This window comes from Silene latifolia, chromosome 11, assembly GCF_048544455.1.
Source record: "Silene latifolia isolate original U9 population chromosome 11, ASM4854445v1, whole genome shotgun sequence".
NCBI lineage: Eukaryota > Viridiplantae > Streptophyta > Magnoliopsida > Caryophyllales > Caryophyllaceae > Silene > Silene latifolia.
The window spans coordinates 85,692,340-85,707,206 of record NC_133536.1 but is presented as its reverse complement, the minus strand read 5'-3'; the positions used below and the strand labels follow the sequence as shown (position 1 = coordinate 85,707,206).

The window sequence follows — 14,867 nt, the reverse complement described above, 5'->3', positions numbered from 1 at the left end:
TAATTTTATATAACTTTTATAATATTTAATAATAAAATAATTATTAAAAAAACTTTATTTTAATAATTATGTCAATATAATTAATGTAAACGTTAAATATGATTAAAATATTAATTTTATATATGATTTACATTTTAAAAAAATCGTTTAAAAAAAATGTTAGAAATTATTTCTTGACCCATATTCTGACCCTAACCCGACCCGTGACCCGTATAACCCGACCCGTATGACCTGACCCGGGACCCGACCCGCCCGACCCGTTTGACAGGTCTATGCACATGCCATCCTTAATTTCATAATACAAAAATTGGAGTCATTTGTACCGGTAACCCGCAAGGAATATTACGTCAAGAATGGGGACGGTCAACAGTTTTTCACAATGAAACAAGTGCATACAAAATTACAAATACAATTGAAGGAGTCATTTGTACGATAAATGAGTCATTGAAGTGAATTACCTTGAACTATATCATATGATGACAATTTACATACAAACAATTCTTCCTTCCATGGAAAAGAAAATTAGTTTATATCACACAATTAACACTGGTTTTAGGACTCCAAATCTATGTTTTGCAAATAATTCTAGAACAATGATGTAAGCTGAACATGTACGTACATACATATAAACATCCAGTGATTAATTGCTGCAAGCTACAAGATCCGAAGTCTACGTCCCCTTGCTTGCTGCAACAAGCAGCACAAGTAAAATGGGAGAAGCAAGAATGATTATATATGGAAGAGCTTGACCAACGGCATCTTCCTTCACATCTGTGCTTTCTGGCGTATAATTTACCTTTTCTTCAACAAATGCTTCCAAATAGCTTGCAAGACCAGTGTTTATGGGAGAAATACTTGATTGTTTAACTTTCAGCATCTCCATGGCCTGCCATTTACAAGTTTTCCAGAAAGTGAATTAATAACTTAGCACCAGTAAAATTACAAAACAGCTTGTTAAAACTTCTCAAAAGTTGACGCTGAAATTTTATAATTATGACCCAGCATGATTAAAATATCATATTTCCGGGGACAGAACTTAAGGAATCATAAATGAGGCAAAGCAGCTATCAATAACAAACCGGATTGTTTCAAAGAAACTTGTTCTTGGTTCCTAAGCAAATCTCAGATACCCATTGTGTAGCTCACAGTTAACCAACCTTCGTACTAGCAAGTTCATTTAGGCCTTGTTCTTTTGGACTTAACTTTTCTGAACTTATCTAGAACTTAACTTATAGTAGCATCTTATTATTGCTCTCACTTAGTAATAAAGTAATGGTTTGCAAACTCCTAATTGTATTCCGCCGCAAAAATATTTTACTGAAGATCAAAGACAAGAATAGAATCGTGTAAAATAATGTTTGATCTAAATGATTTCCCTCCTGATTAGCATTAAACCAAATCGGTTATTGAAGACCATACCTTTAATTGCATGCTTGCATCCCAATCTGAGTAATTATTGGTTGGTAAAACGTTTTTGAGTGAATAAGAAGCTTTTGTCCACTATCAAAATTATACTCATTTTGATTTATTATTTAATGTTCTATCTAGCTTTTCAAAGTATCACGTAGTGCGTTAAATGGATGACTTCGCACAACATCAACTTCATAGGAAATCAAACAACAAACAACAACGAGGATGACGAAGTTTGGAGATGAATTCATGGAATCACGGGTGTTGAGGTGTTTTCTTACCCTATTTTTTGTAGCAATGCTCGAGTGAGTGCTAGCATACCCAATCTCTCAAGGGTGTCGATATGGAGGATCCCAAATTTCTTCGTGAGGATTACAATATTACATAACCCTTCACATCCCTCAAATTGGTCAATTGAACACTCAGCCTTTATTTTCTCAAGGAAGTCCTCGCATATACTTTTCTTCTTTTACGGTTGGGGTCCGACACATAGAGCTTCTTAGATTCTAGGCTATATATTTACATATTATAAACGGAAAGCTTTGAAGCCTCTTTGAGGCATTCTATGCTCATCATGCGATCTTAACAAACGAAACATATACATTCATGAATTTTTCTGAACTTCCAAGTTGAATTTCTTTATCCAATGTATTTCATCTATTTAAAAAATATCCCTTTATTCGTGATTTTCATTTTTCTTCCTAAAACTCTCCTATCAGACCGTCAGATCATATTGCAAGGTTATGGCCATAACTATAAGTATCTTCGTAAAACATTGTTTTCAAAATTTCTCTTTTATGTTCCTTGCAACATCATTTTCATAGTAGCAACTGCTTTGATTTGCTTGGATTCACTACATTGTTAAATTTTGGTTGTAGAGAAACAAAAATGTTATCAAAAGTTTTGAGGGTTCCATAGTCGATTCATATGTTTTTACTCAAAACTCTCCCTTCTGAAAGCTTCTTCATATGCAAAAGTAGTGAATCCACGTAAATGGCAGGTGCATCACATATTAGGAAAATAGATAAATAGTCGTCAAATAGTAGTTGGTATATGTGTACACTGTACATAGTTCCTAATCTCAATGTAATAGAAACCAATAACAAAGAGCTTCTTGGATTTTAGATCATCAACTGATGTATTATAAATAGAGTGCTTGGAAACCATTGCCAGGCATCCTATGGTCACAATCTATCCTGTGTGAGCTAAACTATAACATAGCCAAAATACAGGTAAGTTACTGACAATTTTGATGGGAAAAACATGAATACATAATTACCAAGATAGTCAAGTGACTATTAATATCAAGGTATAACAACCAATTATTGGGCTTCAACCATCAGCTTAAGTTTTTAGGGTTGAGATGGTTCTCTAACATGGTAGACACCATCAGCCTAAGTATCAAGGCCTTCAATGACCCTGAGGTCGCTAGTTCAAAACTTCAGATCTTGGTAGACTCCTATTCTCACATGCGAAATTTCAGCACAGGGGTACGGTGAGCGTGTGCACTATTCAAACGTCAAGCCCACGAGCTTTGCATAGCCTACGGGCTTTCACGTAAGAGGGTGTATTAAGGTATAAGGACCAATTAATTACCTTCAACCATTTGCTATTTGCTTTGGCTGAGGTGGTTCTCTAACAATTAACATAAATTTATATCTAAAAGAACAACTTTATACGATCAAAAACACTTGTGATTTGATTCAATTTTATTTCTTTTAAACTCAAAGTCGGAGAAGAGGCAAACCACTCCAATCAAGGCACAAAGTGAAATTTGTAACAACTGAGAGCATAAATACCAACAAGAAATTGCAATTTACCTTAAAGCTAAATACGAACTGTCTAGCCTTTTTGCTCACTTGGCCATTAGGGTGGGACTGGAGTTTCTCATACATGATGCGGGCTTCTTCTGACCTGCACAACAAACCCAGAACACTATGAATTGATTCACAAATATGCAAAATCTGCTGTCATATTCAACAGACAACTATCATTTTTAACCAAGCTACATTTTCAGACAAATCTAACAATAACAACAACTTGGGGTCGGCCGACATGAATCATCCTTTGGAACCGTCCATGGGTGAACGCACACCTCAATGCGAAAAAATAGAAAAGAAAAAGTGAAAAACAAAAGGGGAGTGAAACATAATACAGAAGCCAGGTAAACTTATAGGTTTTAAAATCGAAATCCGAATTTCTTTTATAAAAAATTTAGAATTTAAATCGAGAATAAAGATTAAAACGATTTTGAAAACCGAAGTAAAACTTAAGGGTCCGGGAATACCTTAAAAGTGAACCAAGTATATATTAATATATAAGAAAGTTGTTGGTAAAAAGGTGTAATAAATCCAAAAAGAACAAATAATTTTTAAAAATCAAATAAAAACATCAAATATCTCAAATAACGTCAAAAACTAAAAATCCACATGTATCCTTGCCCTCCATTGTGCCCTCTCCGTCACCATTCCCTCATCCAACCCGAGAAATCTCATATCATGCTCTATCACTCTCAGCCATGTTTGTTTTGGTCTCCCTCTACCCCTAGCAACCTTTTCTGTTGCCCAGGTCAACCTTTTCTGTTGCCCAGGTCTCCAGCAGCCTCCTAACTGGTGCGTCCATAGGTCTCCTTCTCACATGGCCAAACCATCTTAGTTGGTTTTCCATCATCATGTCCTCTATTGGCGCCACTTTCACCTTTTCCCTAATCACCTCATTCCTTAATCGATCTTTCCTTGTATGGACCTTATGGACTAACCCCAAACAAATTAATATCTTTAAGTTAGGGATTATATCTGAGTGAAATAGTAACAAAATTTACAATATTTTGCTGATCAACAAAAAATAAAGAAAGAGTATGATAGAAAGCAGGATATATATAATGAAAAACACGGCATATTACATGCATTCAAGAGGATTGTGCAAAGTACTGAATCAGGGCCTCAGCAATGAACTTACGACCGAGTTATAAAAGGTCTGGGAGGTTACATTGATCACGTTTTGAGGAATTATAGGCCGCATTTATGGAGCAAATGTCAAGATCAGGCCATGAAGTAGACCGAATCCGATATGAAGACTTAAAAAACGATATTTAATACCATGGCTGTGTGACAGCTGGGGCATGCTTTCAGAATTCCACCCAGCCTTGGCTTGGGCAATGAAGGAATTAAGAAAGAATCATTGCTAGGACTTGAAGACATGGGCAAGTAAACTGCAACCTCAAGTGTCAACGAAGACAGTATACTGGCATCAATTTTGTCCAAAAACTTTTTTTTTTAGAGAAAGCAAAGTAATATTCTGGACATACTAACACATTATAACCCTCTCCTCTTTTTCACAAGTACAGGCCATCATTTGTCATAGATAGCAAGTGGAATACAGAAACTTTCAAGTAGCAATTGGCAGTTACAGACTTACAGCCACACTAGTGACTGAGTTCAACTAAGTTGAAGAGCAGTATTCCTCTGCACTAAAAGAAGTAAACTGCAATCTTCTTATAAACTACTGTAGAAGGGCGTCATCCCTTTGGTTTATTTTTGTACGTGGGAGTCAATGTTTTGGTAGACATTGCTAGAAATCTTATACTACTTAAAAAAAAAAGGATTATAATTCATTTAACACACATGGCCAGTTCTTTTGTGAGCCACGTATGCGTCAAAGCAAGACAAATGAAATAACTCTACCTGTTAAGTGAATCTTGGCAAATTGACCATTGCAAAGCAGCTAAGCCATGAAGCTCAGTCTGAAAAATGCAACAACAACAACATCAGAGCCTTAATCCCAAAATGATTTGGGGTCGGCTGACATGAACCATCCTTTAGACAAATTCCGATTCATGTCCATAAAATGTGACTAAGACCCACATAACCTAGACGAATCTCACATGGGCAATGGATATGGCACCGTGCCACCATGTAAATATTTACTTTATAAATTGAAAATGCATAATGATACGAGTAGAAAAGTCAACAAGACTCACATACGGTGATTCTAGTTATCCACAAAACACCCCCCCTCCAATAGAAAGTTTTGGATGGCAATGGCACACTATGTTACTCCGACTCGGCTTGAAGGGTCGGACACGGGTGCGTATCCAAGTGTCGGACACGCCTATTTTATGAAAAATTGTCAAGTTTTTGGTCTAAAATGAAGTGTCCGAGTGTCATACCAATGTCCAAGGATCGAGTGTCGGACACGGGTACGTGAGCTCATATGAAGTGTCGAAGTAACATAGATGGCACATATATGAACATCAATGATTGTTGGCATATTAAGACAAGAACTTTCTTGATTCACGCTGTCATTCTGTAGTTAATTGTGGATTAAGGAGACGTCAATACGTCATTCATGTCTACCAATTGGTTAGGAAATAAATGTCTTAGCATTCCTCCCCTCGTATAAATTGGTCTTCTGTGATAAACTATGGGAAGTCCAAAAGAGTATAAGAAAAAAAATACACATAAAATTACCAGGGCATTATGACAACTATAAAACCACTCAGAAATGAGGCTTTCCTTTTCATCCAAGAGACTGTCAAAGGTATTGTTCATATCCTAATGTAACTATGAAAGTACTTATCACCGAGATGAGATTCATACTCAAAATCGCAGCTCAATAGGATGGCCATTCAATTGAAATATTGTTAAGATAGTTCATAGTGGTACCTGGAAGGGCAAGTTATCCATAACTTTTTGGTAGTATGGTAGTGCATCCTTCAGCCTTCCTCCATCCATCAGAGAGTCACCATCATCCAGCGCCTAAATGACTATACAATAGTATTAGAGTTTCAAAAACAAAATACGTTAGGGAACTACACCAAATTCTAGCATTAAATATTTACTCAGCCATTGGCATTTATTGAACATCAATGTAATTATCTCTGAGAATACCTTTTTGCATTCTGCTTTTAGCTTAGGATCCAAATTTAGTCCGATCTTACGCTTGTAAGCAGCAAGTAATTGCCTCGTTTTAGCTTCTTTAGCAGATCTATCTTCTGCCGTCTCAAGTGCTTCACCAGGACGAATAGTCCTACCACCACCAAACTGAAAACACATATTCGTACTTCATGATCATAGAAATATTGAAGGAACTGGACTTTAGATGATAAATCAAACACACAGAACATTTCAGGATAGACAAGAAAACAAAAATAGTGTCATCAGTAGCTCAACAACAACAACAATAAAGCCTTACTCCCTGAATGATTAGGGTTTGGCCAACATGAATCATCATTCGAAACCGTTATGTTGGGTAAAACAATGAGAAGCAAGATAGAAATGAATATATATGTATAAAAGTAGTCTACGTACACCTAGGACCCTGAAAATTGTACAAAACATTAAAATAACTAAGTAAATATAGGTAATAAATATGAATAAACAAATCATTATAATATTAAAAAAAATACTCAAGGAAATGAGTTAAAGGATGCTAAAGTGGGAACAAAAAATCCAAAAAAATAATAATAAAAAATAAAAGCAAATATAAGATGGTGAAAATGATAACAAATAACAATAATCCAATAAGAAAAGATAAGATCCCTCTCCATCATTTACAGCAATCCTCTCTAGTGTCATATTTTGATCCTAGGAAGCTCATTTCTCATTTTCAATCACCATTATCCATGTTTTCTTGGTTTTTTCCGGACCTCTCGTAATATGACCTCTTCCCCCATTCCACACACTTTATAACCAAGGGATCACTTGATCTTGGGCTTACATGGATAAATCATTTTAAACGATTCTCCCCCATCTGACCTTCAATGAGTGTAGCCCTTAAATTCTCCCTAATCACCTCATTTCTTAATCTATCTTCCTTGTACACCACACATCCACCATAACATACGCATCTTCGACACATTCATTTACTAAACATAACACGCTCTATCTATATATCAAAAGTACTCATTGGAGTGCGGTAGAATTTAACCTTCAATCCATAAGGTATGTAGGGATGAACGAATATTCTCCAAAAATGAGCAAACATGTAAATGACCCATTTCTAGGATAATTTAGAGACAACTGTACCTCGAGGCATACGGGAACTTTGAGATATAAGAATCCAGTTAAAAACGTTTTGTAACCAGGGCAACAACGTGTTGCTCAATTACACGGCATCTCATACTCATCCAAATTATTGCAATTAGTAAAATATTTAATATCAGCCGTTCTTGAATTTTTATTTGAACTAGCGAATACTATATCTATCCCATTTATTTTGTCCATGTTTAACTTTGGTGATTAATCAATGTGGCTGTTGTTTTCGCGTAAAATTGGTAACAGGAAAATAGATGTTTCGATAGATCAAACAAGACAAATTCTACATTGTCGCTAGCTATATTTGGAAATTAATGGCCAAAATAACATCAGTTGATCAATAAAAGTTAATGTGGGATGATCAACTAGGGATATAGCCCTATACTCCCTCCGTAATTACATGATAGTCCCCATTTCTTTTTCGCGCGTAGTTTTATGAGAGCATATAAAATAACGAAATAATACAAGTGGGTGAAACAATTAACCTAACACCTTACACTTACATATGACCCTGGTAATTCCAACACCCATAGCCACCGATCCCAAAACTTCAAGAGTAACTCCCACCACCTCTACCAGTCTACCACCAACACTACGTCCTTAACATCTCCACCACCACGACAGGCCTCACCCCGTGACCCTAAACCTCCACGCTCCACCCTCTCGACCACTCTCGCTCTTCTAATTTTCGACATGCTTCCCCCCCCGCGTATGATGGGCTCTGGGCAGGGGTCAAGATTTGGCTACGAAAGGAGACGACTGGTGGAGGCAGCGTGTTTGGTCAAATCTGGGGGAGAAGGGGGGTCAATTTGAGAGGCCGTAGAGGTGACTCTCTCATTGATCTCGGTGGTCGTGGATGGTTGGGGAGGCGTTGTCGTTGGTAATGGGTGGTTGGAGGGTGGTTGTCAATGGCAGAGGATGTCGGCCTAGTGGTTGGCAGGAGTTGGTTCACTTGCATAGGTGGTTTTGGTAGGCTTTGAGGAAGTGATGGGGTATGACTGGTTATATAGTGGGATTTAAACGAAACGTTAATCTTGGTATTTTGTCTATTTAGAAAAAAAAGTTTTTAGGGACAAACAAATATTTTTCACCCAAAAAATTTACCATATAAGGTAGGCTTTTTTTGTTAGAAACTACCTTATATTTAGGGGTATGTGTAAAAATACTACCTTACATTATTTTTTTTGTTTTCGACTACCTTTGGTTTCTTTATTTTTGGTCAATAAACTACCTATGCTAAGAGTCTAGATGGAATTGGCCAGTTTTCTGGCTTTAACCTATCTCGCATGAGTCCTTTATGTTTCAAACTTGCTTAGACTCTATTTTGGGAAGTCATGATGTACTTACGCTTAACTTTAAGAGATGTTCGTACTTATTATTGAAATGTGAAAACATAAATTATGCTTATTTGAAGTTAAATTGTGGTTTGAACGCACTTTATCATTGTTGTTTGGTGTTAAGAGAGTAATGTGAGATAGGTTAATGTTGTTAAATCGACCAAATTTCGCCATATTTTCAGCATAGGGAACAAAGAAAGAGAAAACAAAGGTAGTATAAAACAAGAAAAATAATATAAGGTAGTCTTTTTACAAATACCCCTAAATATAAGACAGTTTTTGACAAAAAAAACCCTATAAGGAAAGAAAGGAAATGGAACATCAAAACACCACACACCCAAAACGGAAAGTGGAAACACCATTCCATTACGGAGGAAGTAGGTAGTAATTTCTAACAGTCTCTGCAAAAATCAAACTAATTTTAAGACTGAATAGATGGTTGCCTTCCCCGACCTACGACCTGCAATCCCAACTGTTTGCTAATGTTAATGTCATAGCAAGCCCAAAGTTAAGGTTTCCTAAAACACACACTGTTATTTACCCCAAAGCAGCATCAGTATAACTGATTTTCATATGGCCTGAAGCATGGTTACCGGATTCGCTATGAATACGTCCTTACCAATTCGCGATTCGCTCTTATAGAATGTGTGTTACATGTATTTTCAGTAAGCAACATGATAGAATTCGCTTTTAACAATTCGCGATTCGTAGGGTACCGAGCGAATTCGGTAACCATGGCCTGAAGCCCTGAAATACATCTCCAAGCATATGAACTACAACCCGTCTCAACTCTCAAGCTTAGGAGCCTTGTTAAAGGTGGTGCACTTATGTTAGTGGTGTTCTCTTTAGCAAAACTCTGATACAAGAAATGGAATTTCGCTTAGAAAACTCACATATGCAAAAAAATTGAACCACCACCAGTGAGAATCCCAATAATGTGGCGTCAAAGGACGGAAAAAGCACACAGCCTTACCCCTAGCTAGTAGACAGGCAGTTTCCCAGAAAACCACGATGAAAAGAAGAGAAAAAAACTTTCAAAACAAGAGGGCTGCATAAAGAATCATCGTCTAATCACTTCAGCTAGATAAAAAAAGAACTCTTAAAAACTGCAAACAAAACCTTGCTCTGGAATAGAATATAATTTGAGCACATTAAATCATAATTAAATACTGAAGCATACTCGTACCGTTTCAGAGATGTTGCTCGGTCTGGGAAACATGCCCCATGTCGACACCTTAGGCTTGTAAAGATCTGAACTTTCTTCTGAGTTTTCAGTTTCAGGGGATCTTACGTTTCCAAATCTGCTAGCATCTCCCACAATAATTTCCACCTCTTGCAAGTCACCTTCTGGATATGGGTCTATGATTGGTACCAGACCAGCTGGTAGTCCCCTGCCACTCTTCTTGTCTGCAAAACTGAGACCAACAAAGTCGATGCTGGAAATCTTCATATCTTCTTTTTTGTTAGTATTCTTCTCAATAGTTCTGCCCCCCGTGTTGCTTGAAACTCCTCCCACTGATCCTAGAAACCAAAAATCCTGTGCACTTTCAGTTTTAGTTCCACTGGAATCTTCAGTTCTTCACTCATTCCCCTACTAGAAGGCAAAGCAAAGTTTCACCTCAAATATATTTAGCAGGATGATAGTCAACTAACACACCTGTCAAGTTTAAATTAGCCTGATTGCGGCTGCTGCTATCGAGAACTTTATTCTTCTTGTACTCTGACGCTTTCCCCATTGCGATCCTAATGGCATCTGGAACTTCTGCAGCTCCACCTACATCCCTCATATTTGCATACCAACCACATGTTACTTCGACTCCTCAATTTAGGGTCATACCCGTGTCCCGCACAAAACTCAAGGATATGGATGTGGAATCCACCGGCAACCTTATCAATCAGATACTTCACTTTGATGGGCCAAAAGGGGAAGGCCAAATGACAAAAGTAGAAAAATATGCTACGTTTGTAAAAAATAGCATATGATGTTTAATGATTTTAACTTTTTAAGCCTTACTTTAAAAAATTGGAGTTTCTTAATTTCATCATAAGAAATACTAAGTCATTTTATAAATATACTTACGTATAAGTATCCTCATTTTAAGATAGAGTGCCTGTGTCTTAAGGGTTTAGTCATGTTCTGTGATACTTGGATATGTAGCCGTGTCTAAATTCAGTGACTAGACCAGGCAGAAATGACCAACTCAGTCCAAATAATCTGAACCAAGACCTGTATTAGGCTCGGATTAAACAACCTGAACATGACTTGAACTAATTGATCAAATCTGACCTGTACCCAATATGAAATGGTTAATATTAACCCAATAAGAAATGGCTGATGTGAAACCAACCCACCAACAAGAATATAAAAATGGCCTGATCTTAAATTAATACGAAATGATAAATTTGAAAGCTGAAATGACAAATATACATTACATGTAAAAAAAACCTTAACGCACGATGACACGACCTGAATTGACCGGACTCACCCAAATCCTGGTTCATAACCTCCCGAAATGACCCAATCTGAATTAAAATGAAGCCAAACTAACCCAATAACATTAAGCCCGAAATCGACTCAAATCTGACCTGACAAACCCAAAGTGCATCGCATACCCCAAATGACCGATTTGAACTGATTCGGTCCAAACGACTAGTTTGCCATGTATAGAACACTGAGTTTGATTGACATGGGGAACAATTAATCAAACAAATTTGTGCATGCTACAAAATTTGATAAAAAAATATGGATACAGCAGAACACTCTACATACCAGGCAATTGATCTCTATCCTTATAGATTTGGTCGTTGTCAACCTTTCCTTTATTTTCTTTATACTCTCTGGCTTTTTCCATGGCAATCCTTATCGCATCAGAAACCTCTTCCTTTCCATCATCGGCATCCTCTGAAAAGAAGCACGTACTTATGATTATACCTACTAATCTTACAAGTATTTTGAGAAGTTACCGGAGGTCATTCAACAAGACAGATCCTCACTGCTTGGTATTCCTGCATTCTTTTGGTACTCTCCTTCCTTCTCTATTGCTGCTGCAACAATGTTAAGGGTCTCCTCTTTTCCAACATCTCCGCCCCCTAGGACCAATGCACCATTATACTAAGAGCAATTAGTCACGGGCAACATTTCCACATCTAAATGTCGACAATTTACAATGGTTGGAAAAATAGATATAATTCACATACTCCCTCTGTCCCAATCATTTGTTTACCTTTGATTAAAATACCCCTTACAAAGAGTAAAAACGGCAAACAAATGAATGGGACGAAGGGAGTATTCAACATCTGGATACAGATAAGGCACAATCTGGCAATGCCTAAATTCTAGTGAAGTCAGACTTCAGAGTAACGTTTTCGTAGTGCATGGCAATTGAAGGCATTCTACAATGATGAAAATTACATGCAAACAGAAGGATACTGCCATTTTACATCATCGGGGAGTCATAGTAATGCTATGGTTACAACTTACAAGCCACTACAGTCTACATAGATCAAGTATGGAGTACTCCCTTTATTTTTTAATTGTTCGTGAGGGGAATTTTAATGAAACGTAAATAAACGAATGGGACGGAGGTGAACAATCAAATTTTAGAAGTTGAAGTTAATTAAATAGAGTACCTGGCAAAATCTCATCATCTCCAAGAACATCCTTTGATTTTCCAATAATAATTTGGTCAACTTGATTGGAAATGAGTGATTTCTTATACTTCTGCGCTCTTTCAAATGCAAGCTTAATTCTATCAGAGGATGGATTTGAAGAAGTGGGTTCCGGTAAAGACTCTTCCTTTGAACTGTCAACAGAAAATGCTGGGAATTTGAGTGATGGAATTTTGTGGTTTGCAGGGAAGAAGCGAGTGGATTTGGTGGTGTGCAGAGAACAAAACCATGAAGTTTGGCCGAGGGAGGACATGGCTCTTGTTTTTCGGAATTGCGCTTATTCTTCTGGATTTTCTTAGGACTAATCTTTGGTTGAGAATTCTAGATGACGAGTACTCCACATGTTTCCAAGTAGTACTAGACTACTAGAGGTGGCCATCGGGCGGGTCGGTTTAGTTACGAGTCAAGTTGAATCACTTCGGGTTATTTTGGGTTCAGAATGTGTCGGCTTAAATTGTTCTTCGATTTGAGTTGGATCAGATTTATACCTGGGTCGAGACGAGCTATGGTCGGCTCATGCGGGGTCAAAATAGTTAATTGGGTCGACTTCGGTCCAGTTTGGGTTTTTTGTGAGTTCGGTCAAAGTATGTTCGATTCGGGTTGAAACCTTGGGTCGAGAGCTGTTAACTCACGATAGCTCATCAGGCTTGTGTACTTGACCCAAAGTGATCAACATGAATCCTTTTTAGCGCATTGTTTGCCTCGCTCATGCGCATCCTAAGACTACTCTCCCAGAAGAAAAGCATGCTTAACTGTAGAGTGCTTATCTTGGGTTTCCAGAAGAAAAAAAAAGTGCATTTTGTTGATATGAATACGTAGTAACGTGACAATCACCCTTACTTGAAGAACATGACGTCATCGTTGCGCTTGAGAGCAGAACCGCTACCCCAGCATTCCCCGCTAGATGTGTGATCACATTGGAGCGTATAACTGTAACATCCACATACACCAAGGTGCCTTACCAAGACCACCCTAGCACATGGAGATGTTACCATCTCGATTACCCGAGGCATAGTAGTCAAAGTAAACCATCAAGAAACGTCCTTTAAGTATAAAAGTTTAATGTGAATACAACAAAACCAAAACTGAAATGTAAAATACAACTGTCTCAAAACTGCAAACCAACTAAAGTAAAACTGTCTTAACAAACACAGCGGAAGACTAAGACTCTGATACGTCGTGACTCCATCCCCAGCTAGATCCCGCGCGTATCCAAGAAATACCTGCTAATCAACTGCTCACCATCCCCGAATGGATCACCACAGTTTCAATACATTTAAATGGGGTCAATTACTGCATAACAAGATAAGCCAATAACAACAGTCAATTACACAATCACATTCCTCCAACTATGTCTCATCACCAATCATCTGACTACAGACTAAAGTGTGTAGCCCTTCCAGAATATCTATCGCAACAGATATTCCACACCAACAGTGGGGACCACAGCCGTACCACCTAAGCCCCGCTCAAAACCATAGAGCGAACAACCCATGTCCATTAATGTTCACATTCCCCTTGTGACGGGAACCACAAGGGGCGAATCAACGGCGTGAAGCCACTCTCGCAAGTGACTCCACTCAGCTGAGGGCGAACCTCGCGAACCACAGACAAACAACAACCAATCCACATTATCAATGTAAAATATGCCAATTAACGATAACAATAATATGTCAATCAAACAACCATGCCAACTTATAATCTTTACACAGTCAACTGAGTAGAGAAACCCTACCTGAGATGAAATCACCAACAATCAACCAAAAGCAGCGGATCAAAAACCTTCTTCTACAAAATCACCTTCTATAATCAATTAATCACATAATTACAATCTATCACATAATCAATCCCAAAACCCCCCAAATCACCCAATTAGGATTTTAAACAACATTAACTATCTGACATAAAAACAGTACAAAGATCTTACCCACAAGACGACGTTCACGAAGATGTGATGAACTCAGAAATCTGACAACGCTAACCCTTGATTTGATAGCAAAGAGTGAAGAGGAAAAACGTCGTTATTTTTTTGTGAAAAGTTTAGAGAAAAGAGTAAAAAATAAAAGTAAACCGTCGAAATTACTTTATATACTCTTCGCGCATTACTATCAAAACCCGGCCGAAAACCGTAAAACCCGACTTACTCGATCGAGTAACTGACGTACTCGATCGAGTAGACGCTACTCGATCGAGTTGTCCCTACTCGATCGAGTAACTATGAAGCAGAACACTATCCAGAACATCACCAAGACTTACTCGACAAAGTAAGTCCTACTCGATAAAGTATCCAACAGCTCAAATACCTGAGGTATTACAATAACAACTTCCTCCAGTCACGCAAGGTTGCTCTAATACTGCTTGTAGCACCCCGGCCCAAACCTTGGGTCGAGAGAGGTTACGCACGGTAGCTTAGTAG

The 14,867-nt window shown here is 37.8% G+C and overlaps 1 protein-coding gene across 1 annotated transcript; it reads right to left on the bottom strand.

Annotated features, from left to right (window-relative positions):
- Positions 1 to 430: 430 nt before the first annotated feature.
- LOC141611777 (uncharacterized) lies at positions 431 to 12,784 on the bottom strand. Its single transcript, XM_074430397.1, has 10 exons — positions 12,413 to 12,784; positions 11,777 to 11,872; positions 11,553 to 11,684; positions 10,440 to 10,556; positions 9,969 to 10,303; positions 6,300 to 6,452; positions 6,075 to 6,167; positions 5,094 to 5,152; positions 3,231 to 3,324; positions 431 to 886 (listed from the first exon to the last, which is right to left on the bottom strand). The coding sequence occupies exons 1-10, from the start codon at positions 12,702 to 12,704 to the stop codon at positions 671 to 673; spliced, it is 1,587 nt and encodes a 528-aa protein (XP_074286498.1). The 5' UTR covers positions 12,705 to 12,784; the 3' UTR covers positions 431 to 670.
- Between the last annotated feature and the right edge of the window lie 2,083 nt (positions 12,785 to 14,867).

Excerpts from the sequence above, each read along its gene's own strand:
- LOC141611777 (XM_074430397.1), bottom strand. The coding sequence starts at position 12,704 with ATGTCCTCCCTCGGCCAAACTTCATGGTTTTGTTCTCTGCACACCACC. Across the intron at positions 6,168-6,299 it reads TAAAAGCAGAATGCAAAAAG|GCGCTGGATGATGGTGACTC; the intron begins GTATTCTCAGAG and ends ATAGTCATTTAG. Across the intron at positions 5,153-6,074 it reads TGGATAACTTGCCCTTCCAG|ACTGAGCTTCATGGCTTAGC; the intron begins GTACCACTATGA and ends TGCATTTTTCAG.